Source organism: Oculina patagonica, chromosome 2 (genome assembly GCF_052425735.1).
Source record: "Oculina patagonica isolate OP01 chromosome 2, crgOcupat, whole genome shotgun sequence".
NCBI lineage: Eukaryota > Metazoa > Cnidaria > Anthozoa > Scleractinia > Oculinidae > Oculina > Oculina patagonica.
Window position 1 is genome coordinate 32983461 of NC_135759.1, and position 25078 is coordinate 33008538.

General features: G+C 37.1%; 3 protein-coding genes and 4 non-coding genes across 8 annotated transcripts; 3 read left to right on the top strand and 4 right to left on the bottom strand.

Annotated features, from left to right (window-relative positions):
* Positions 1 to 545: 545 nt before the first annotated feature.
* On the top strand, positions 546 to 8772 carry LOC144644217 (uncharacterized). 2 transcript variants are annotated; one of them, XM_078503652.1, is made up of 8 exons: positions 546 to 711; positions 2283 to 2397; positions 2983 to 3330; positions 4292 to 4511; positions 4802 to 5060; positions 6309 to 6480; positions 7044 to 7267; positions 7847 to 8772. In XM_078503652.1, the coding sequence occupies exons 2-8, from the start codon at positions 2328 to 2330 to the stop codon at positions 8186 to 8188; spliced, it is 1635 nt and encodes a 544-aa protein (XP_078359778.1). In that variant the 5' UTR covers positions 546 to 711; positions 2283 to 2327; the 3' UTR covers positions 8189 to 8772. The 2 variants fall into 2 exon arrangements, with proteins under 2 accessions (XP_078359778.1, XP_078359779.1); XM_078503653.1 differs by lacking the exon at positions 546 to 711 and adding an exon at positions 735 to 843.
* Positions 4634 to 4744, top strand: Trnai-uau (transfer RNA isoleucine (anticodon UAU)). The gene is made up of 2 exons: positions 4634 to 4671; positions 4709 to 4744. It is a non-coding gene; the product is annotated as a tRNA-Ile (tRNA).
* Trnai-uau (transfer RNA isoleucine (anticodon UAU)) lies at positions 5609 to 5719 on the bottom strand. The gene is made up of 2 exons: positions 5682 to 5719; positions 5609 to 5644 (listed from the first exon to the last, which is right to left on the bottom strand). It is a non-coding gene; the product is annotated as a tRNA-Ile (tRNA).
* A 672-nt stretch (positions 8773 to 9444) lies between the features above and the next one.
* Positions 9445 to 9555, bottom strand: Trnai-uau (transfer RNA isoleucine (anticodon UAU)). Its single transcript has 2 exons — positions 9518 to 9555; positions 9445 to 9480 (listed from the first exon to the last, which is right to left on the bottom strand). It is a non-coding gene; the product is annotated as a tRNA-Ile (tRNA).
* Positions 9556 to 12331: 2776 nt separating this feature from the next.
* Trnai-uau (transfer RNA isoleucine (anticodon UAU)) lies at positions 12332 to 12442 on the bottom strand. Its single transcript has 2 exons — positions 12405 to 12442; positions 12332 to 12367 (listed from the first exon to the last, which is right to left on the bottom strand). It is a non-coding gene; the product is annotated as a tRNA-Ile (tRNA).
* A 2218-nt stretch (positions 12443 to 14660) lies between these two features.
* On the top strand, positions 14661 to 25070 carry LOC144644220 (ras-related and estrogen-regulated growth inhibitor-like). Its single transcript, XM_078503655.1, has 5 exons — positions 14661 to 14807; positions 17417 to 17473; positions 18486 to 18559; positions 23344 to 23533; positions 24098 to 25070. The coding sequence occupies exons 1-5, from the start codon at positions 14741 to 14743 to the stop codon at positions 24364 to 24366; spliced, it is 657 nt and encodes a 218-aa protein (XP_078359781.1). The 5' UTR covers positions 14661 to 14740; the 3' UTR covers positions 24367 to 25070.
* On the bottom strand, positions 18306 to 22124 carry LOC144644219 (kelch-like protein 18). Its single transcript, XM_078503654.1, has 3 exons — positions 20609 to 22124; positions 20006 to 20134; positions 18306 to 19836 (listed from the first exon to the last, which is right to left on the bottom strand). The coding sequence occupies exons 1-3, from the start codon at positions 21664 to 21666 to the stop codon at positions 19263 to 19265; spliced, it is 1761 nt and encodes a 586-aa protein (XP_078359780.1). The 5' UTR covers positions 21667 to 22124; the 3' UTR covers positions 18306 to 19262.
* Positions 25071 to 25078: the final 8 nt, after the last annotated feature.

Consider the following 25078-nt stretch of genomic DNA (forward strand, 5'->3'; position numbering starts at 1 on the left):
TTTGGTGAAAATGCAAACGCGTTATTAGTTTTTGCGGAAACCTTTTTGGTCGGTTGCAAGTGAATTTAATTCACTTCATTTTGATTTACAGAAGCATCGATTATTTTAAAATAAGTTTTTAACCCAGGTCAGCGTATAGAGAGCGTGTACGTTCAATTTTCTGCCAGAGCCAAACGCTTCATTAGCTACAATCATCTGAATTCTAAAACAGCAGAATGTTGAGAAAACAAGACGACCTCAGCAGTCTATGAAACCATGCACTGAAGTTCATCTACGAGCGTAGTTAACCGATTTAAACTCATTTTACTCCATGTGCTATAGTGGCGACATCTTGTCTTACCCCGAAATGTCCTCCCAACGCTCTATATATTCATTGTATTCGATGACAATAAGCCACCCCTCCCCACCTGCTATCTGCCTTCCCCTTTAATATAAACGACAGCTAAGTCATCCGTGAAGTGCCAGTGATTTAATTTTCTTGTCAGTGTTCAGTCGAGAGGAAATCGAAAAAGAATCGCTTTTAGTTTCTTGTTCATTCGCTCAACTCAACAAGCGCAGCATCGAAGCAAGAAAGCTAGAACTCTGTGACGTCATCGAAAACCTGTTTGTTGTGCGGTTGAGCGGGTCATTATCTAACTGAAGAGTCTGCGTTAATTTATTGATAGAGAAATGTTGTGAAAAGAAATATGGCGGATACCTAAAGGCTAAAAGGTAGGGCCGTCAGTGACTTATTTTGAAGTAGTTTTAAAGCATTTTTTCATATAACCCGATGGTGTTAGTTCAAGAATGCCTTTATCTGTGGTCATGGTTGTTTGAGCGAATACTGTGGGAGGATATTACGAGGTCAGTTTAGGTTCGAGTCACGTTGTTAGTTTTTATGGTTGCTTTGTTTAAATTCACAAACGCTAGCCGCGATTATAATGCGTGGATATGAAAATGTATTTCCTGATTCTTTGATACAGTATTACGTTAACAGAATTGGGACATCTAAGTCAGTGAGAATATAAAGCGACAAATCTGAGTTTATAGAAAACAGATTCGACGCTTAACTAAGATAGCATTTAATAGTAGAAAAAGTCAATTGTTTAACGATCAACATATCAAAATTCGATTTAGTAATGCATTGTTTCTTAATAAAAAGGATGAAATTCTTCGTTCTTTTTCGTTATTTCCATGGCTAGAAAATTACAAATCGTGCAAACGGATCAATGTCAGCAAAAATTGTGAAATATCTTTACATGACTTTAAAATTACGAAAGCTGGGGTCAAAGTCTTTCCAAGCGAATAGTTCACTAAATCAAAACAAGAACTAGACGCCCAATATGGAACATCGCTAGGCGAGTTTTACGTGAAGTAGCTTGGTCCAAAGTTTTTAAATAGACGCAATTTGACAGTTGCTACCATCTCTTGCGCTAAAACTTCTGTCAAAAGACCGCTATAGTTACAACGTGGGTGAAAATACTAAAGTAAATAATATTGTTTAGATAAATTACGTATTTCACGTTACGTGATTGTGTTTTGCACCATCGTGCAAATAAAGGAGTAAATGGCTGAGTAAAGCGGAGTTAAAACATTAGAATGCCACTTTATTTAAGCGTAGAAAACCTTCCGCTAAATTGCCAATGCCAGGTTTTTTAGAATAGGAATGCTGTTACTAAACATCTGTTCGAACTTAACTGTAAGTGAATTTTACCTAGTGTAAAAAACGCAACATATCAAACCTAAGTGTACCAACACAATCATTGAAAACGTGCTACTGGGGAGCTAAATTAATCTAAAAGTATGGCCTGTAGTGCTGAGGGAAATCAAAAGTGGTATGCCTTAGCATGTGTACACTCCAAGAAGTTGGTTTGTGATTATATATTACTTTGTTAACTGGAGTTTCTATCACAACCAAACTTGATTGCCCCTTTAATTTAAAATATATATTTTTATAACCAATTTATAATGAAGTTTTCAGAGTAAGTAACTAAGTTTGCATTGATTGCAATTTTGACTAACCAGCTCCTCTCCATGTGTGATGTTAGAAAAATCAATTTACGCAGCGAAAAGTGAAGAAATGTAAACTTTTGTTTTGGGACGTTTTGACCCAAAATTCATCGTTAACAGTGGGCGTGTTAGGCTCAGTTTGTATTTTTGATGATAATACAAAGCGTCTTGGAATCATCTGAAATCCATCTGCGACCACCCGTTTTGTTTCGCTAACAGCCTGAAATTCGATTTAGGTTTACTTTTGCCAAAATTTCATTCGTTAATCTCAGAATTGTATTATTGGTTTTCAGCGCATCTGCAGTAGAGATGAATATTATTCCAGTAATTCCTGAAAGATGACTCTTGCTTACAAGCTTGTTTTTGTGGTGTTGTTGGAACTCTGCTATTTTGTGGAATATGACTTAGGTAAGATCACGTAAAAATGTTTTAATGTGCTCCGAAGAATGAAGAGGATAAAGAATGTTTAATTAGATCGTACATTTTTACATCATTAGATATAAAGTATTTTAATTATTAAATTAGTATGATTAGTATTAAATTTTTATATTACTGTTGATATTTTACACAGGTTTTGATATTATTAATTGTCGCTTTTTGTATTCTTTAATCATGTGTCTCCAAATAAGTAAGGGAATCTTCCCTAGCTAGGTGGTTTTGACACTCTGATAAAGTTTTTCATTTATTTATTCAAAACCCCCTTCTCTATAATATAACGATGTAAATAAATCAAACGGTGCTGTTTGCAGAGCCTTATATTTACTGAAGTAATTATACAATCTTGAAGTTGATGAGGTAATTATCTAATTAAGTAATTCGATGGAGAAAACAAGAGATTGTTTACAGGTTTTAGTGATGATGATGATGATGATGATGATGATGATGATGATGATGACGACGACGACGACGATGATGATTGGTGGTCATTAGAGATCTCTGAATGGCGGAGAATAGCTTAATCGATACTATGATCTTTTTTTTTTTCACTTGCAGCACCAGTATATTACGTGAAGCGAATACCAGAGACTGAGATTAAAATTGTAGGCATTGTTGGTAACGTGCGACAAGAAAGGAGTTCACTGGTCACTAATGCACCACCATTGGCAAAAAATTTTATCGGGTCTGAAACGTCGATTGAACCAGAATTTGACGAAAACTTGGACAAAAATGTAGAGGAGAGTAAGAGAGATGTGAGTCTCGAAGAACTATTAAATGATAACAGTCAGAACAGACAGAAAAGGATAAACAAAGATAAAAAGAGTGTCGAAAAAGAGACCCGCATAAAGAACTTTTCCAGGACACACAAAAAGTCACTGCATTCGACACCAACCTCGTCCCTAGGTGAGTACATTGTTTAAATGATTAAGGTCGAGCCAATGGTCTACCACAGAAAGATACCCACGATGCTTGTTTGCATGTTAAGAAGTTTCTATCTAAGGAAGGCGATGCCTGTTACAAGAAGTTCTGCCTGCCCGGTTAAGCGGACAAGAGAAAGCACCTCAGCAAAAAAAAAAAAGCGGTAGTTTAGTTGGTTTAATGATTTCCTTTTGTCCCTTAAACCACTCCTTCACTAAAAAGTTTAAAAATCCAAGCTTGGAGTGCCAAAATTAAAAACGTGTCAGATTTCATGGCTAATAGTTAGAAGCAAAATCACATTAACCTCTTCAAGATATATGTTGTGGTTCAATTTTATCCTTGGTTCAAATGTTATTTTCCTTTATTTTTGGGTTTGTTAATGTATGGTAATAAGATAAAGACAAAGGATAAACTTTGCACCATGGATAAAATTGAACCACAACAGATACACTATAATGTGTATATGGATTCTATGTTTACACACGTGAGTATGTGACGTGATTTTTTTACTAATATTTCATAGCAAATGTGCCAAATTAAAATTAGAGCGGTTTTCACTTGAGTGTCGAAAGTTAATTGCGTTTACTTTGGTTTTGCATTGCTACGCTTGGTGATTGGCAAATTTCGCGCCACTTTCTCAGCCAACAGGCCCCAGTTGTTAAAGGGTGGAACGCTATCCACCGGATAAATCACTATCCAGTGTAGTATGTTCTTAGACTTATCCACTGGAAGCGATATCCGGTGGAAGCGTTACCGAACCGCGCAAAACCAAAACCAATCGGACCGCTCGCGCACGCCGCGTGTGTCAGCTACATGTATTTGCCTTTATTGTTCACTGGATTGTCAGTGTCCGTTGCCAGTATTATTTGGTTTGGTTTTACGACACTTAATTGAAAACTGCTCTAAATAAGTTATCACGATTTGTTAAATATTTATTTGAAAACAGAGCTTAAATGGCCATCCGGGACTTATGGGCTTCCAAAACCAGTGGATGGCTGTCCAAACGCCGATGGCTTCGAATGGAAGACTGGGTACCGGTTTCATGACACAGAGGATGATGGAACGGAAAATCAGCATTCTGACAGTTTTCATTTGGCGGGCGAATTCAGCGACGAAGGAATAAAACATGAATTCTGCATCAAGATGGACGAAGACGGCGGGGGAAGGTGAAGATGAATTTGCTATTAAGTGTATAATAAGTAAAAAACATTTGTTGGTTTCTTAACAAAAGGGAAGTTATTCTTTTTCCATGATGGAGATCATAACAATTTAAGGATGTTTTTCAGCAGCTCCCGTAGCACAGTCGGTTAGAGCGTCGTACTTATAAGCAGTACTGGCGTGAATCGCCGTGGTTGCTGAAGTAATGCGAAGGTCGGGGGTTCGAGCCCCCCCGGGAGCAATGTTTTTTTTTTATTTATTTAATAAATCGCTGAATAAATATATTTATCTTTTCCAGGTGGCCTGATGGAAAATATTGCATCTACAAGAAAGGTTCCAGTTGTCCCACTGGTCTCGATGAGGGTTTTGTAATATGGGATGACGAAAACAAAGACAATAAAAATTCCAAAAATGGTGTGTTACCTGAAGGACTCTTCAATGAAGATACAAAGATCTTTTTCTGTTGCAGTACATCTGGATCTGCCAGCAAGGAGATTACCTTGCCAAACAAAGCCTCATTCATATTATTTGCCTATGATTCTATACTTTGCCAGAAGGTGAGTTTATCAAAAAAGATCTGCCTCGTACCCAGGCGCCACGAGAGCTTTTGGAGAAGCACGCAAAGGGTCAAGGGAAGGCGTGAAAAGGCACGCAAAGGGTCAAGGGAAGGCGTGATCGGAGGCTTCTTTCGCCCTTCCCATGATCCCTTGCGATTCATATTAGCGGTAGCGCCTGGGAACGAGGCAGAAAAAAGATAACAAACAAACATTTTTGGCATTCAGTTTTACAGTATGTCTAGCAATTAAACCAAAAAAAACACCCTGATAAAATGAGTGAGATTATTTCAAAGGAAAGCATCTAGCCTTGCTCATGATCAGGCTACCGTCTTCAGTTTTTCGAAGTTTTAACGGGGGAAAATAACGTTGCAATCCTCCAGACAAAAAGTGCTTTCAATTTTTTTTTTTTTTTTTCAATTCAAAAGGTGGTAAAACAAATTAGAAAACTGCCTTAACCTAATTTCATAAGATAAAATTTCAAAGCTAGCAATATAATTCCCAACTTAATTCCTCTTAGTATAAACGTTTCGAAATTAAAAAGACAAAAATGCTCCCGGGGGGGCTCGAACCCCCGACCTTCGCATTACTTCAGCACCCTCGGCGGTTCACGCCAGCACTGCTTATAAGTACGACGCTCTAACCGACTGTGCTACGGGAGCTGCTGATAAATTAACTAAAATTTCTTTCTATTTATTTGAAAATGGAGGTACAGTAAAAATCCGCGAAGTAAGAACCTTTTCCTGGTTAGCCTAAACAGGCTCTTACATAAATAGTAGTTAACATAAATTTAGGCTATTTAGGTTCTTAATAGGTTTTTATTTTTTAAAGAAAAATTTACATTGTTGCAAATAGAACTTTTAGTAGTATTCGGCCTATACCTTGTATAAAATTTGTATACCCCACAAGTGTTTTAATATGTAAAAATAAAGCACTAATCATTCAGAACATGACACTGTACACATCTACAGTAAAGCCTTGTCCAGTTGACTTATCTTATTTCCCCAAAAGTAAACATTTTAATCAATTATAGAAAATAAGAACCTGTTTCCAAATTTTAGGCTAAATGAATTAGTTCCTATAAAAAGGGTTCTTATTTGCAATTTTTAGCCTAACAGGTTCTTAAATTTTAAGCTCTTTCTCGCGGGTTTTTTTTTTTTTTTTTTTTTTTTTTTGTTTTTTCCTTTATTCTTTTTTGCTTATCGCACGTTTGCCTAAAAGTCTATTTTGTTTGTTTTGCTTTTTTTGTAGGTGAAGGGAATGAATGTGGTGACAGAGTTCGTCAAGTTTGACGACGAGGATCGAGGCAATATCGATTACGAGGGTGGGGAATACCCGTACGGTATTCACCGTGCAGAGAAGGATCACATGTTTTTCCTCTGCTACTACACGCCAGAAGGTCAAAATAGCACTTTGGCAAAAGGTAAACGAGGAAATAACTTTCTACATTTTTCATGCCATTGAATGTCGTTGTGTCCTATTTTAAGGGAGCGTTGTTTGGCAAGCATGATTCATGGCACGTGACTTTGTCGGAGGACAATAAGTTGTCACTGTTGTCAACCAATCAGACACTTTTGGACACGTGAATGCATCTTGCGGAAAATGAAGGAAGGGGGGGGGAATACAACGTCTATTTTCATCATTTATTTTCGTACACTTGAGGTTGTCGACCTTACCACTCATAAAAGTCTTGTACACGTACTTCGAGAAAAACATGTTTTTCTCCCTTCAGTTTTGCCTACTGTAAGGTTTTAATTAAGTTTTACTTTATTTGGTCGTTTCTAAATGTTTCTTCTTTTGGCGTTAGGGATTAATCAACTCTTATAATTCCAGGGGTCGGTACGATTACAGCTAACGTTCTGTTATCCTTTTATCAGAGCCAACGGCTGTAAAAGCTGCAAACGTTTTTAAAATAGATGAGCAAAATGGCACGGCATTTTAAATTTTACAGCTATTAAGGATATCCTACCTTTTTTATTTTTGCAGCTCATAAAGGTAAAGAGCCTTCTTCTTCTAAGAAGATTCCTCTTAAAGATGGATTTAAGAAGCACAAGACAAAGCCGCAGGATAAACAAGTCGACAAACTGGAGGAATTGGAGAAACTACGAAACTCAGAGAAAATGATGGATGCATTCCTCGCCAGCACTGCTCCACATAATAAAGAAACAAACAAAAATGAAAGAACAAAGACGATTATTAAAACGATCAGAGTAAGTGGCTTGCAGTCATTTGAATTTCGGTATGACTATAAACGAAAAGCATAGTAAGCTTTATTAACGAGCAAAATTAACCACCATGAGTGTAATATTCAAATCGCTTCATCGCAACACGCGCATTTCTTTAAAGCTTTCTTTATGGAATTATCAACCAACAAAAATGAACCATTAGGTCGATCAGTTTATTGTTGATTAAATGAACAACAGATCGAGAGAGAACGATATCATTGGTGGACAAACTTGCTGCTGAGTGACTGAACGCTTGTCTGATTAACAGATTAACTGATTGACGGATGCTGAAAAATTGTTGTTGATTGATTGATTGATTGATCGATCGATCGATTGATTGATTGATTGATTGATTGATTGATTGATTGATTGATTGATTGATTGATTGATTGATTGATTGATTGATTGATTGATTGGGTAAATTCAATCAAACCTGGCAATAAGCAATGTTCAATAGATAAAAGAAACGTCCCATTTACTACTTGGTTTGATTTAATTATTAATCCTGGACTGCGATAATCATTGCGAAAGTTAACCCTTTTGTAACATGTTTTCCATTCTTAGGTTCCAGAACGAGAGAACACAACCTCGATAGTCGTAACAACAGCTGGTATAGTCCTGGGTATTGTGGTATTAGGAGCTGTGGTCGGTATTGTTGTAATAAAACATATACGATCAAACCGCGATGGAATCAAAGTAGATTCACTGGACGAACAGGTTTACACAGCGTCTTCACGGAGAAGCAGCTTCACGACTTCAGAAGATGAAGTGGAACTAACTGAAGCTGATTTTGAGGATGAACTTGTTGAAGATCAATACTTACCTTCTGATTCTGAACTTAAATCAGGCTTGGAGCTTATGTTTCTAAAACAACAAAGACATTATTGGACAAGGAAAAAGCCGTGAAAAAATGCTTCGGAAATATAATGTAGTCGAAGTTCCCATATGGGACATTTTATGGAACACGCGTAAAATGTCCCCTTATGGGAGGTGCTCCGTTACCTGTAGGTCACAAAAATAGTGTTCATGTAGGGCCCATGTCAAGATGTGCTCAATGGGAAGTTTTTCGTTCCTTAGTTAAGTATGGAATGTAATGTCATTATCAGATATTTAGAAAGACTTCTAATAGTTATTAGAATATAGACAAATAGCTTAGTTGAAAGTAAGGGATTGAGTTAACACAAGCTCTTTAGCAGGACTATGCATCTAAACGCAATCAATATTGATGGAGGTTGACGCCTTGTAAACGTGGCACTTATGGCGAGTTCTGTTGTTCTGTTTCACTTTTTGTTATTCCTTTTCTAAAGCTTTTTCATCGTCATAAAAAAGCAACCTTTACGAGTTTATTTCATAGTCCGTCGAGATCGAAGTGGTACGATTCTAAATGCATCACTAGCATGCAATTGTAACTACCATGAAGCATATAAAGTCTGAAGTTTCACCAGTAGTAAACATGCTCTTTTTGAATAAAAAGATGTAAATTTATTGAGTACATCTTTAGATTTTTTTCTCGACTAATGAATATACATTACACGTACATTTAAGCCTATCTACAGCGGCCACCCTGAAACAGAATCAAAGGAGCAGAAACACGGACAACATTTTCTTTCAACAACTTGTATGGCAACATTGTTACATTGCAAGTTATATAGTGCTGTTATGCGTAGTACTTCCCGTATTGAAAGTTTCGGCAAAATGTTACACAAAGTTGAATTAGGGTCAACTAACAAGGTTAGTTAAGGTCCATATTTCAGCCTGGTTGCCCATTAGGCCGGAGCTTATCCCGGTTTCCGTAGCATGAAACGACTAGGAGTTTTTCTACTCCTCCCTGGATGGGATGCTAGTCCATCGCAGGGTTACCACCAGCAGTAAACTCGCCGGTACCCATTCATACACCTGGGTGCAGTGGAGAAAAGCACTCTGAGAGTAAAGTGTCTTGCCCAAAAGCACAACGCAATGACCCCGGCCAGTGCATGAACCCGGACCGCTCGATCCGGAGTCTAGCGCACTAACCATTAGGCCACCGCGCCTTCGCAGGTAATACGCACAAAACACTTTACAAGTTGCAATGCAAAAATGTTGCGCGCAATTTGTATTATTGGGGCTCACCTCGTCTTTGTGCGAATGTTAAATAAAAAAATACAATTAAAAAAAGAAAACAGTGCTCCCGGGGGGCCTCGAACCCCCGACCTTCGCATTACTTCAGCACCCTCGGCGGTTCACTCCAACACTGCTTATAAGTACGACGCTCTAACCGACTGTGCTACGGGAGCTGGACAAACGGCCAGGGAATTCCTGGTGTTTATAAAATGCATAACAACATTTTGATAAAAAATCAAGTTGAAATAAAATTTCAGTTTTGCTTCTTCAGCTATTGGCTGATCTGTTAGGATGTTGAGTTAAAATTGAGCAAAGCTTGAAATGAGTAAAAATATCAAAACATCTGTTGTAGCAGTATGACTGAGCGACATATAAAAAAACCGGGAGACATCATGAATATTCCAAACATTTCAAAGGCCAGAAAGTGGCCAAAATTTGAACTGAAACTTGGCAACGTTTTTCTGTATATGGAATGCATCTGGTTTGACGCCAGTCAAGTACAGCTATAGAGAAAGCTTTTCGAGGCTTTCTTAGTATTTAGGTTTTCAAATTAATACACCTAGTTGAAAAATATAGATAGTTTTTACTGTCACGCCGCGAAAAAATAAATCCAAAACTATTGAAACAAAAAATCAAGAATATTACAGGTTGTAGAAAGCTACTATATAAACTACTTGTCCAAGTCTCAGGTCTGTACGTAATTCCGTACCTTAGTTATCTGTCAAAATGTTTCACGCAAATTTAGAGAGCACAGTATGGAAACGCCATGTTGAAGCCCAACTGCTTGGACTCCAACATGGCCGCCGAAAATCAATGAAAACATCTGGCACTAAATTCTGCTTCAAAAAGCGGTCAGATCACCATCATGAACAAGTTAACATTCACATAAACACTTTTCGCAAAACCTCAACTGTTCAGATTGTTAAAAATCGCAGGATAAGGCATTTTTTTAAGAAAACGTGACAGGCTTCTGGTGGCCATCTTTGATCTCGTGTGGCGTGAAACTCTCAAATTCAAAATGCTCTATCTTAAAGACGGCGAATACTATCGAGTTAAAAACCTTCAACAAGATATATATTAAGGACGTCTAATAGCCAGTGAAGGATAAAAACTCAGGGGTCTTGCAATTCTGGGTTTTAGAATTTTGATGACGTCACGTGAAGACCAAGAATAAACTAAATGAAGAACTGGTAAACCTTATTTTTAATTAAGCAAAAGATACAAGTCTAGAATATTTTGGGCAAATTTGATTTTTTTTCGGTAATTAAATTTGTAAACAGCAATTTTGAATGTCGAAAAATGATCGAATGATGCGTGTTATCTTTAATGGCACTCTATTGTTTTATTTGGGTACGGACATTTTGCCCACTAGAGCTTCAATACTTGAGGGTCTGAATGGGGTTAACCGACTAGCGACAAAGGGCGAAAAATATCACCGACTACCGACAAAACGAGGAAAAAATTACCGATTAGCGACAAATTAATTCTAACCGATAACCGACATAGTCCGACGTTATACGGACGACATGTGACGGTAAAAGATAATGATAGTTGTCTTTATGTGTGTTCGAGACGATTTGTAGATTTCTTCAAAAGATGATATTGTGACAAAGAAGTGCAGCTGAAGTATGTAACTAAATTTCACAGAAATTGTTTTTTGATATCGGATGTTGTTTTTCATTGAAGCCCACCAAGTTTAAGTTTGATTTATTTTAAGTGTAAAATCATTGAAGATCCATTAAACGCTGCAGAATGATACGTATGGCAACGAAATTTTGGCAAAAAAAAGAAACCCACGGTAAAGGCACGAAAGCCGCTAATTAATAAGCGTAATAAGTGCTTGTGGACTTCTTGGAGAACAAACTTCCGAAAATAGCAAAATTACGTAACCCAAGGGCTAGAGTAGGTGTTTCACTCTTTGTCTGATTTACCTCTCTTAAAAACTTCGATGCCCTGTAATCGACAGGAAACAAATTCACATCTAGAATAAAAGCTTTGGTAATATTATCGGTACTAGACGAACACATTCTTAAAAAAAAAAACAGAGTTAACGAGGTTTAAGTGTTTTATTACAAATTTTACATCTCGTCTAGAGTTTAAAGTCTTAAAACTGCGTAAATTAACTAACAAATATTAATAATTAACTGGCACTTTTAATTATTAACTGAGATTTACCGACAACCGACAAAGGTCGAAAATTTTAACCGACAACCGACAAAGTAAGGAATTTTTAACCGACTACCGACATGTGGAACCCCCCATTCAGACCCTCATACTTGGCTTTTACTCAAATTTTTAGCTAAATTCACTTTTTTTACTCTTTTTACACCGTTTTTTTTTTCACAGTTTCCAAGTGATTTCTGTGTCGCGCAATAAAGGATGAAGATTCTGAGTTTGGCGAGAATGCTGCCGGGTCATAAAGAAACGTTTACCTTAGCAACCGTTTTTGTGCCTTTGCGCACGCTCCGTATCCAAGGATCGCTATATAGTTCGTCCAAGGCCCATAAAGGCTTTCCTGCTTCCCTCTAGACAAAAGAGACTTCATTCTCATTAGAATAGTTTATAAAACGGTTTAAGTTGGAGGCTGGAGACAAAGAGTTTGAAGTTCGATAAATTAGGCTACAAACGCGTTACTGAGATGTTTATTGCTGATCAGAGCTTCTTGTATCAAGTGCGATTAAAATCTAACTTCTCCGTACAGTATCAATATCTTGTCAAGTAAAGAAAAAATAAATTATGGGATATTGTCTCGATGTACCAATAAATGCTCATGTGCGCAGTAAAGAGTATTTATATATATTTCGATCTTGGGACTGCAAGCTGACGAGTGATTAGTTTATTTTAGCACAAAAAAATTTTGTTAAAAAATTATTTAACTAGCTTCCATTATTTCAATATTATTAAATTAAAAAGGAGATTTTCTTCTCAAAATATAAAAAAGAAGAAAAGTGCTCCCGGGGGGGCTCGAACCCCCGACCTTCGCATTACTTCAGCACCCTCGGCGATTCACGCCAGCACTGCTTATAAGTACGACGCTCTAACCGACTGTGCTACGGGAGCTGGATATCCTGCCAAGTGATTCCTGGTGTATATAAAACACAACATTTCAATAATGAATCAGTTTCAAGTTTTAAAAACAATTTTGCTTCAACAACTCTGCCTTATAAATTATGGCTATATGTATAAGTTTTAGAGCTGATAGATAGCTTTTAAAAGATTCCGGTAAATTACTGAAAAAGACCTCCAAACATTATCTTATCAACAGAAGGCTGACCACAGCCAAAATCAAGTCTTAGTATACGACACACTAATCCTTACTAACCACCCTAAATATTTATTACAAGTACCAGTCACAGTGTTTTGAAAATGTGTTTCGTAAATAAAAAGTCGCAAATATCGTTTTGTATTCGAATTTATTCTTACTCTAAAATGCTTATCGAAAATAAATCATATATACACAAAAATCACGTGATAAATGTCAATCAAATGGTCAAATATGCACTGTCCCGGATGTGCGATCCAACAGAAACGAATTTCAAACAAAACAATAGAAAAACTTCACAACAATGGATACAGGTTTAATGAAATTAATTCTGGCCAAGAAAACTTACACACGTTTCCCGACAGTCCAGTCAAAGTCAAGAAATTTCTGCTTCCTTGTAGAAGTCTTTGAGTAATCGAATTTCGGCGAAACTACTTAGTTCATTGTCTACCCTGTCGATACACTGGTCCCAGAGGTTTTCCTTTTTCTATTTCCTCAAAGAGCAGCGAAGCGACTTATCTTCGCCGCGACAGTTTATAAACGTAAAGGAAACTTGAAAAGAAGAGAGAAAATCTCTAGGACCAGGGGCCCGTTTCTCGAAAGTCCCGGAAACCTTTTTGGGCCCGCAAAGCCATTTTGAACTATCTGTATCTTAAAAACAGAGAAGTTTATAGGCCTGAAACTTTGTATGAAGGGAGCTTCTGTTCATATTGAAAATATGTAAGAAAAGTCAACTCTGTAGTCTTAAGGTTTTAGGTTTTGCTATAATGGCTTTCCTGGTGCAAAAACTTTTCGGAACCTTCGAGTTACGGGCCCCAGAGTATTCGTGGTCTTGTTTAATTTCTTAAATTTCTTTTAACCTCACTGCACATGGTCCTGCTCATAGTTTACTTTGTGTAAAACGTCACAAAGTACCCCGTGGTTTCAATCAGCCACTCCAGAACAAGACATGATTGATGTTACTCAATTTTTAATTTGTAACTTGTGATTTCAGTTGAAATAGACTTCCCTGAAAATTGCAAAAACTAATTCCCTGCATGAAAAACCATTCTTTAATAATAATAAATAAAATAATAAATAATTTTTAAAGAGGAGGCTCCCGTCACATGAAGTGGTTTTCAGGGAGGTCCTCAAATAAAACTAATTACAGGGTTAAAAATCAAGTTAAAAAGGTAAAAATATAAAATTACAAGTATAATGTTCTAAAAATTAAGAATAATGTTCTAAAAATAAAAAGCTAAAAGTACTTTGCTATTAAAAAGTTCTTAATTTTCTGTTTAAAAATGTCACACGGCATAGATCTTTTTAAAACATCGGGTAAAGATGACCAATCGATAGCACATTTGTAGCTGGTGACTCTCTTTCCCCAGTCAGTTCTTATTTTGGGGAGTCTGGGCAGATAGCTGTTTCTTGTGCTGTAGCCGTGTGAATCGTTCATGGTGGTTTACCAATCGAACAAATCAGTTCCAGCAAAATTTAAAAAAAGCGTAATCTGCAAAACTAAACTCCTGCAAAAATTTCGTTCCACACGGCATGTTCATCCATGCAAATAAGATCTTCCTGCTTCTTGTATAGCCCATGAAAAGGCTTATTAACCAACCAAACCGACGTCAATACGCAACACGCGATTTATTTTCTGTGCAAACAAGTGGCTCTTTAACTGCTTTTGCTCAATGCGGCACTGCTGTTATCTTATTCTGTTAATGGCAAATTCCACTAAATCGCTTGCAATCGTTAGCCAGAAATCCATTAAAAATCTGAGAAACCATTCAAGGGGCCGTTGTTAAAGACCCCGGGAGATTTTATTTTAATGTTATACAAATGGGCTACAAGGAATCTAATTCCCTTGGAAACTGTTTGATCACAGCTCGTAACAAATAACGCATTTCAACGAACCCCCGCCATCACGCCAGCCCTAAAACATATCAGCATTGACAAAGATGTATTATTTCTAACAATAAGCTTGTCAAAAATGCTTTCAATGTGTAGCTGCCGGGCATGAAACATAGTGTGAGTTTTAAGAGGAATGCGAGAGATTGCTAACACAACAAGCATCGAAAGCAACTTTCATCGTCCGGCATGAAACAGAAATACAAATGAATTCTCTTGTGCCGCCTGAAGCGAGATTCTTGGCTCTTGGAAGCAAAGGCGTCGGTAAATCAGGTACGAATAGCATTATCTTCTAAATCAATGTAAAATTAGTGTTCATCGATGAAAAGGAATTCTAAAACAGAATGGACCCAAACATTTTTCAGGGCTAGACTTAATGTAAGAAAGCAGGTATTTTTACTAAAAGATATCATTTAATCGCAGTCTCGATCGTAGGGCAAGAGAAAAATGAGATTATCTAGTTATCGACGTAAATTTAAAGTACAGTTGTACAACAGCGTGTAGCATAGCTGGTCATGCAAAATCAAATTGTCACAACTTGCCGCTGTCATGTAATTCGTGTCATTTTGCTAAATAGTAATGCTTATCACTTCATTTTGTTCTACACTGAAGGATTTGCTAAGTGAATTAGCTGACAATCGTTGAAATCATAAGTGCTTATTTCCTTTCATTGTGGGTGTTCAGATATTCGCATTAAATACACACGCCTGAAATGATTCAATATCAAGTGTAAATTAGTTTCAACTCAGAATGATGTATCATTTAGGATCCGAAAATGCCATTTCAGTTCAGTGTTATATACAATTGTTCTCTTACGTGATTTAGCAATGCTTTTAAGTCTTTCTGTTGAACGTATTTGTTAACAAAACAGTAAAGAAAAACTTACAAGGTCGTATTGATTTAATTTGTTTGCATTTAAACCCTCAGGATCATCGGTCATCTATTGATAGGCACGATGTGCACCGCATTGTGCAACGTTTGAACACTTTAAGCTATTTCCTTTTTCTATTAGCCATTGCTTGTAAATAGATTTGGATGTTTTTTCCTGTCCTGAACAAGAACTTTAATCTAGTTTTAATCTATTTGAGTTGTAGTCTTCGTTTGTTATAGTCCGTTGACTTAATTGAGTGCAATAGAAAACAAACCACCATTAACACATCAATCTAACAACATAGTTCTGATTTCATGGCTCTTGCATTAAATGGCTAAGATTCTAAAAATGGCTAGCAATAAATCGAGAACGAAATTTTAATATTTGATCATTAAGTCAAGAGTCAAAAATAGTCAAATCCACCACACTTTCCATAACTTTCACCAAACCTCTACCACAGCTGACTATTATCTGCTGATTAAGGGATGTTCCAATGACGAATCTCTGCGGATCTCTTTGTGTTTTGTATTGCGGTAATAGTCAAAATAGTAGGTCAATCAGGCAATACTGCAATTAAACTGGTGCAAATAAAACTATTACTTGATGTCAACCACGACAAAAGAAATACTGACCCAAACCACAACGGTTAACTACTGTGTATCGGAGATGAAGTCAGAATCGGGATTCTTTTTAACTGAAAGCCTTTTCTCATTCAAGCCTTTTCTCATTCAGGAACATTAATCTATGTGATCTGCCACCACGCTTTCTTTTGTCAACGAAAGGAAGGTCGGAGAAGGGTGGAGCTCAGCTGACCTCTTAAGAAAAGAGAACCGCTTGATGATATGTTAAAAGACTTGAAACCACTCATTTATTAGGACTAATGATAGTAAAGACGAAGTGCCGACAAGAAAAAAAGAAGACATGGCATGAATTTGACTTTTCGTGCATGTGAATTAACTTAAGGAGTCCGACTTTTTTTACCAGACCGAAAATAAACAATCGGCGTCGTCGAATAAAACAGCCATGTTTTAAAAACCTGAGAGGTTTGTCTTCAGTACGTCAGTCGGCACAAGAACTGAAAACAACACAGTCTTTGTGCATATAAATAATAACATTGAGCAAGGTCTTGTCAGCATGTTTTGTTCTCTTTTCCTCAGCAACAGACTTTGTAACAGATGGTTTTGTTCTTTTCAACGCGCACTAAAATTCCAGACAACAATAACTTCCAGGAACACATTATGTTAGCTGACAAAAGACAAGAGCCAAAATCTTCTCTCATGCATAAGAAAGGGGATCGAGTCATTTTTTTTCCTGGAGTATCGAAAGTTTCAGTAGTTGTTTAGCTTGGTATCACTCAGAGACATTTCGATGTAACAACCACATTTTGACTTGCAGTGACCCAAAGTTTGAAACTTCAAAGACATCAGCTTGTGACATCTTGTTGGTCAAAAGCATTCATTTTTAACGACTGCGTGATCTTCACTCTTGGGGGTTCAAATGAAGCCGAAATGACGCTCTACCCATAATTCTTCGCAGAGTGCTGTCCAGCCTCCCCTGGTTTGAACTGATTAAAATCAGTTTTGGTTTAATTCTCAGTTCTTATGAATTTTTTTACAAGTTTCCTTCAGTAGCTGTACAGCTGTAGCCCATTTCTAATCAGAATACTTCTGTTGTTTCCATAAATTGTGTGAAGAAAACCGGTTGTGTTGTATCCACTAAAAACTGCGAGTCTCATGCTTTCAGGTGAAACTGAAGTAACGACAGAAATGGCGGCAGGAAAAAACAAAAGAAAGGAAATGGTTTTTTTTCGGCCGCTGGTTTTTGCTCGTTTTCTGACAGTCTGTAGTCTGGAGTGCTAGAAAAGAAGAACACGTTACACTTTCCAAGCAAAAAGATAACTAAAGTGAAATGAAGTGAAATCATTCTGAAGCGTAGTGAATCGTTTTTAAAAGGCCCTTACTTATTTATTATATTATTGATATATAATGAATTATTTTCTTTTTATTGCTAGCTTTAACTGTTCGTTTCCTGACGAAGAGATTTATTGGCGAGTATCAATCTATAATGCGTAAGTATATCAGCTCAACCTTCGAAAATGTTAAGTCTAATTGACTTATTACCTTTAGTTTTCATACATCTTTTTATCTTCAGGTTTTCCACTCTTTTATTTCATCTACAAAATAAAGCTTACTGCCGTCTCCAAAAAAAGGGGCGATTACATCAAAATGTAAATCTTGGGTCCACACCTTAATTTCGATTTTATTCCTAATTTCTTGGCTAATTAAAGTTTATTTAGATGCCAATTGAAAAACAGTATGTCGATCCATGATACGGAGCGTGCGCAGTGAGGTCTGATGAACTGATTCCAAATCAATCTCGTTCCCAGAGTCCACGTTCCCCTTCCCGACCACTGGTCAAGGGGAACGTGGACTCTGGGAACGAGATTGATTCCAAATTAACTTGGCCAGTTTTTAAGTAAAAACTTCGCAAATTATGGCGAGATACTGTAAGTGATCCCCAAACAATGCAGTATGCTACAGAAAGATCTGCAATAGGCTTCTGGCGCTTTACACGACCAGCCACTATAATCAGAGTACAATTGATGTTGCGTCATTGAAAGAAAAAATGTAGGATAATTATGCAATCAGAAATGCCAGAGGTTTATTTCGATAATTGCTCATTTCCTGACTTTTAAGTTTTCTAATGAACATTTAATACCCAACTAAAGTTGATTAACAATGTGGTGTTTAAAGTGGTGGTCGTAAACTGTAATTAGCCATCTGTTCCCATGGCAATGTTACATTTACGTGGTTTACTCGGTTGCCCCTTTACTGCTTTCAATGTTTTAAAAGTAGGAAAATTTCTTTAACACTATCACATCGAGTTATTAACCACAAATCTGCATCAAATCGCACAATTATTTATTTCACTAAACAAACAAGTCTTATCGTAGATAAACATCAAGAAACTTTTGTACAAATTTTAATTTCATACTGTGAATTATACGCCTACTCAAAATTGTTGAAATTCTTCTTGAATCTTTCAGCGCTGAACACTTGTTTTGCTCTTCTTTATTGTAGAATTAACATACAGTCACAAAATTAAGCTAGACGATGAATATCTAACATTTGAGTTACGTGACGCCATTGAAAAGGTAAGAGTCATTCGTAAACCTGTGCTTTGCGCTTCTTTTAAAAGCGTTTGTTTTCTATCACATCATGCGTGAATGGTTCTATAAATTGACTGAATTTTCTTTTATGTAAAATTAAAGGCATCTTTTTAATAGAATTTAAACTATACGAATAATCCCAATTTTCTTTGAATCTCCCGGGTTTATGAGTGAATTTGTGTCGGTTCAAAAACTGTTCCTTTTATTTCTCTTACCCATACGTAATTATATTTGATAATTTTTTTAACCTATAAAAGCATCTTTTTGATACCGATGTAAATTCTGTTCATCTTTGAAGTCTGGCCTAACGTCTAATTGTTTTTTCTACGGTCCTATAGCATTTTACATTTTAACGTACTTTTCGTCATAGCTATCTCTTTTTGATATCAGGCAAGTTTTCAAAATAAAAAAAAATCTTTTTCTGTTTTCCAAGCAAAAAGAAAACAACTTTTTCTCTGGTTCTCGAGGGAAATTTAATAAAATTTTCCAATTAATTTTTATGCATCGTGCGTTTCAAAGGTTTTTTGGGCTTACACTTCAAAGAGATTTTGCCTTTCAACAGTTTGCTATCTAAGACATGGCTACATCAATACTCGTATAACGAAACAATGAACTTACAATTGGGAGAAATTGTATCTATCTAATTAATTATTAGCCCAAAACTATTTCTGGTAAGGAAAATTGCTATTTAGGTTATCTTCGTCAAAGTACCGAGAAATTCCTTAGAAAGTGAAACAGCAGAGCACTGTATTCCCCCCATACAGTTGGGTACTGACCCCACAATCTTCCACACGTCAAGTTCCTTGTCATAAAACTCAACCCTGTCCGTTCTTTCTCGGGAATTTTTCTTTCCGCCCAAAACATAGATGCGATTTCCTACGTAAGCAATGCCTGCTAATGCTCTCGATATACACAGACTAGCTATGTATGACCAAGTGTTTGTTTCGATGTTAAACGCCTCGCAAGAGCTATGCGATGAGTACAGATCATCTTGCGTTCCTCCCACCACGTAAAGGTTTCCTTCAATGGCTACTCCGCATGCGTACGCTCGTCGAGCTTGCATGGGCGCGGTCTCTGTCCACGTGTTTGTTCTGGGGTCGTACTTTTCAACCGTGTTTAGGTACTTGAACGGATCGTTTGCATTGTCGTTTTCTGTCTTCCCGCCAATGGCGTACAGGTATTTGTCAGACACGACACACGGTCCACCTCTATTTGATGTCATGGGAGTGACCGCTTCCCAGATGTTTGTGGATGGATAGTACCTAGAAAACAAGACGGTTTCAACATGTTATCCTTTTCGCAACATTAATTCGTTTCAAACATGCGGGTTACCAAAAAATCCGGGATCTGATCACCCCGGCAGCAGTTGTTTTAATGTATTACTAAAATACACCAGTTACTCTATAGCCAAGCTGTTGTAGCTTTTCTTACCTTAACACGGTATTCAGCGGTCTTCCTCGGTGCCAGCCACCCACTGCATATAAAGAGCCATTTAGTTCCGCCACACCAAGAGCAGAGATTTCTTTAGCCATGGGCGCTACACCTGCCCACGTGTTTGTTCTGTAAAAATTCAAGATTTTATCATCATCATCATCATCATCATCATTATCATCATTATAATTATTAATGATGTAAAAAATATTATGTAGGTAGTTATTATGTAGTTGATTGATCACTCAGGGCGATATTACGTTCAGTTTTGAGGAATATGACGTGCGTTTTCTGATTAAACGGGGTCGTGTCCAAAAAGAACATTGCAAATATTACACTTGGACAGCACTCGCGACATAAACTGTCGCGAATGCTGTCTGTCCTGCCCATCCCTCCCCAACCATCATATGATGTCTTGGTTTTATAATCTAGTCTCATCCCATATATACTGATATGGAGGGGAATCTCCCGTGTTGTGTTTCAATTTGTTACAAAAAATTATGAGAGTAAACGTATTTTAAATGTTTTCGGTTGGTCCATAGTCCTACGTGTATATCTGGGTTCTGTGTATCAGTGAACAAGAGTTCCTTGGATTCAACTTACTTGTAGTCGTATCTCTCCATACTTGACAAGTGTCCATTGAGGGACACTCCGCCAACTGTGTATATGAAGCCTTCACACGCCACAGCACCGTGACTAAAGCGCGGGATCAGCATTGGCGCCAAATTGTACCACTGATTGACAGATGGCACGTAACACTGAGTTGAAGAACGCAGCTCATCCCCAGGGCCCCAGATCGTAATAATGGCATCTACATTCGAGTCCAAACACTTCCGTAGCTTGCAAATATCCCGGATTGGCTGGCCTTGTGTTCCAAATAAGGCATATGACTTCATGGCTTCATAAAGCAGCTTGGTGCATTCAAGGTTGTCTGTCACCAGTTCTTCTGTTTCAACATATTCGGCGATGTAATACTTTGACATGCAGCCTAAGCGCAATTTCGAAAGCAACTGTGCAAAGTCATTTTTCCTATTATCCACGTCATGTTTGACCCACGAAATGACCGCCTCATACACCTGTTCCTCACTTTCCACAATGACGTCATCGAGGGAAATAAGCTTCTCGATCTCGGAGAACCTCAGGTGGAGAAATTCTTCAGACTTTGAAACAGCCACGAAATTCTCAAGAATAAAGCTTTCTGATTTGTCCATCAGTTCTTCACAATCATACTTCTCAGAGAACGCTCTCACAGATAGGCAATTTAAAGGGCATAGAGTTTCTTCTAAGAACACACTCCCTTTGTCCTTCAAGCTTTCGATTAACAGGTAATCACCGGCGAAGACAAGCTCTTTAACGTTCTCTTCTGTGATTTCAACTTCTCCTGTATAAATATAATTGAGCAAATCGTCCATCACAAACGATTTAAATCCTTCAAGTTTCACTTCATCTTGATGCCTTTCTTTCATGTCGGATGTAAACAAACCAAGAAAATACGGGCTACTCGCCGCCAAGATATTTTTGTGCGCTGGAAATTCTTGTCCATCCACGTGAAGAACTGTGTCGCATAATATTCCCTGTCGACGAAATTCGTCCATTCTCTTGTAAAGATTTCCTTGGTAGCTTGTCTCACGAAGATTAATGTTTGTGTCTTTCAAATCCATTTTTTCGTATAATTATTTTTTATCTTTGTTTTTAAAACACACGGTTCCGACGATCCAGCTTTCGTTTCAAATAAGAGGCTTGTATTAAATTAAACTAAGGCAGAACTTCACTTTGGTTGCTGAAATTTCACTCGAAGGTTCCCACAAAAAATCGCTTTTCTACGAAGCGCGTTTAAAATAAAATTTCACGTTGTGCAGAGAAAACCATTTTAAAACATCACTGTCTTTCAGCGACACGTTGCAGGTGATATTCTCCTTATATGGAAACGAGCCTTGATTTCAGCTGGCTTACCAGTTGTAAAGAAGATCTTGAAAGCTTTATGGTTCCCCAATTTTGAAGGAGATCGAAAAACACGCGTACGCTTTTAAGACAAAACAGAAATGTCGTGATAAAAATTAACAAGGAGATATTTTTTCTTAAGTCACGAAAGAAAATAACAATAAAAAGGAAATCAAGCGCGGAGAAATTGCTTTTTCAAATATGCAAATAAAATGACAGTGAATAATTATTATCACGATTTCGATTTTTAATTCATTTTTGACAACAGCGGTTACAGCCGGCGTAAATAAAGTCTCAGTGTCAAATTTTGTCAGTGGATCTTTTTCAAGATTTCTTTTTTCATACGGATTTATCGTATATTGCAAAAGGGCGTTTAGAAAAGTAAAAGCATGGCATAAAACATTTATTGGGAATCCGTGATAAGATGTCCGGAAAACGTTCACTCGCCAAATTAATGAGTTGTTAAGCAAAATATTTTCAATTTTGCTGTGTATTTAATACATATTGCATGTTATATATTAGTTGTGCTCTATACATTGTGGTATCGATCACGAAGCTGCAAGTATAAGTGTAAAATCACGTATTAACTGGTAAGCATATAATTATCAGTATGTTTTGGGGCCCCTTGTAAACTGATATTTTCTAGGAACGACCTTGCGCTTTTTAGATTCGTATTCACTTTATGATAACACCAACGAGTGAGTCTTTGAGCAACTGGCCTCACAGATATTTCACTACTAGTGAATAAAACACATATCAGTACTTTCTTCGTTTTTTTCCCCACAACAACGAGGTGTTTAATGCGAGCAATAAGCCGACGTCTTATATCTATGACCAATTTTGCAATATTCACTTGTGAGAAATCCTGATTCCACCTATCATTTCATTTATATTGAAATCATTTTCAGTGGCAAATGTATCTTAGCTAGGGTGAAATGGTTTCTAGTCAATTGAAATGAAGAAATGTCAAAAATCAAAATAACTCGGTTTCATCTCGTACTTTATTCGTAGTAAGGCGACAGTTATTTTTTGTACGACACTTCGCGTGATTTGCCTTACAGAAAAAGCATTCACAGGGGGAAATATCAATTATTGTGTAGTAAGATAAAAAAATATCTATATATATATATATATATCTGTCTTGGAACTAATAATGGAAGAATGGCTATATACATAACAATGATCTTACAAGATACACAATTGCTTCAAGGAGAAAAAAATGCATTGTTCTGTATTTTTGCTATTTTTAATGAATGGTTTATTTAGTTTTGCCGCCATTCAGCCGCTAATCACGAAGAGTATGATTATAACTGCTCACTTAATAAAATGTTTCACTACCCGCATGCCCTTCACTTCAGTTTATAAACTAATAATGGTTGTTATATTTTTTATTTTAGAGTGATACATCACAAGTTGACAAAGATATCAAATGGGCAGACGCATTTCTCGTGGTATATTCCATTACGGATAAAAACAGCTTCAATAACGCCATACAACTTGTCGAGGCAATTTATGACGGGAAAGGCACAGATGAGTTGCATGTCGCTTTAGTGGGAAACAAGACAGATCTGGAACACTTTAGAAAAGGTAAGAAAGCAGATATCGATTCTCCAATTGACAATATCACGAAAAAAGCCAGTCTGAAACGACTTGAAAGAAAGTGAATTCAACCGAAGCGAAAAGCGTTAAATTAATTAGCCTTTTCAAAAATTCAAGGTGGCTCTGAAACCGCTCCGTAGAAATTTTTTAATTTTGCAGAAAGTTGTATCTTAACATCCTGATCAATGTTTAATAATAAAGAATATGGGGGTCAGCGAGCTCGATTTTGAGTAATAAGCACTTGAAGTCAAAATTAAGGGTGTTTTAAACAGGTTATACTGTTGCTGTGGTAACCAGTGACGTCAAGATAACCAAAACTTATTCACCAATCATGAGGCATTTATTTGATGTCATAATTGTAGCAGCAACTGATATAAATTTGTTGTACTATCCCGTCAAAGTATAATAGCTGGAAAATGCTGGAAAATGATACCGGCAGGCGGCCACCTTAGTTCCCTTTGGCCTAACAAAAATTCCGAACATAGCAAACCGGCTTAAAATTATAAACCAATAGGTTTTACCGATTATTCTCTATTTTTATTCTATGTTTAGTGACCAAAAAAGATGGCCAGTTAGCCGCCGAGCAGCTTGGATGCATGTTCTTCGAGGTTTCTGCTGCAGAAAATTATGACAATGTTCAGGAAGCTTTGAACGTGGTTTTTCGTAAGGTTGCTCTACACAAGAAATACATTCGACAGGAGAAGGAAAAGCGAAAGAACACCAACCCACAGATCGAGAAAAAGAAACAGAAATTTGGAAATTCTCTGTTTAACTGGAAAAATGAGAAAAAGAGAAGTCCAAGACGATCGGAAACTCTTTGAGTTTTATTGCTCGTTCGGCCAGGAGTTTGACACTAACAATAATCCTTGAAGTCGTATTTAATTAAACAGATAAGAAAACTATACTGAAGTTATTTAACGCTCAGCACAGTCTTATGCTGGTGTAGAATATTATATTTCCCTCTGAATGTCCTCGGCCTACTTTCATGTTTCTCAAGTGATTTTTACATCGTAGTGGCGAGGGCCCATTTTGGTAAATCTTCGCTAAATTATCCGATTCGTGTCAACTAATCCGAGAAATACACGAGTGCTCACGATCGCACCGAAGTTGGCACGTCATCATGCTGTAACTCACAGCGATCTGGGAACGTGAATAGAAAATACACAGCAAGTTAACCCAAGAGATTAATAAAGCTTGAAAGATTGAACTTGAATGTTCGTGTGAAAGCAGTTCTTGAAGCCGCAGGTTAGCCGTTTGAGTTCATTAACTCAGCTATTATAGATAGCAACTAGCAGCAAAAACGTATTTTCTTATTTGTTGCCGTTAGTTAGACGATGGAACTTTTCTCAAATAAACAATAAACGTCGTTCCTTCATTTGAGAATATTAAAACATTTGTCTCCTTAGGTTGAATGAGTGACTCTATTTGAGCTTAAATGGCGAGCCGTCAAGATCTAAATATTCACACACATTGATAAGCGCTAATCTTTTAATCTTATCTTCGCAAAATAAAATTGTTAATGAGACCATTAGC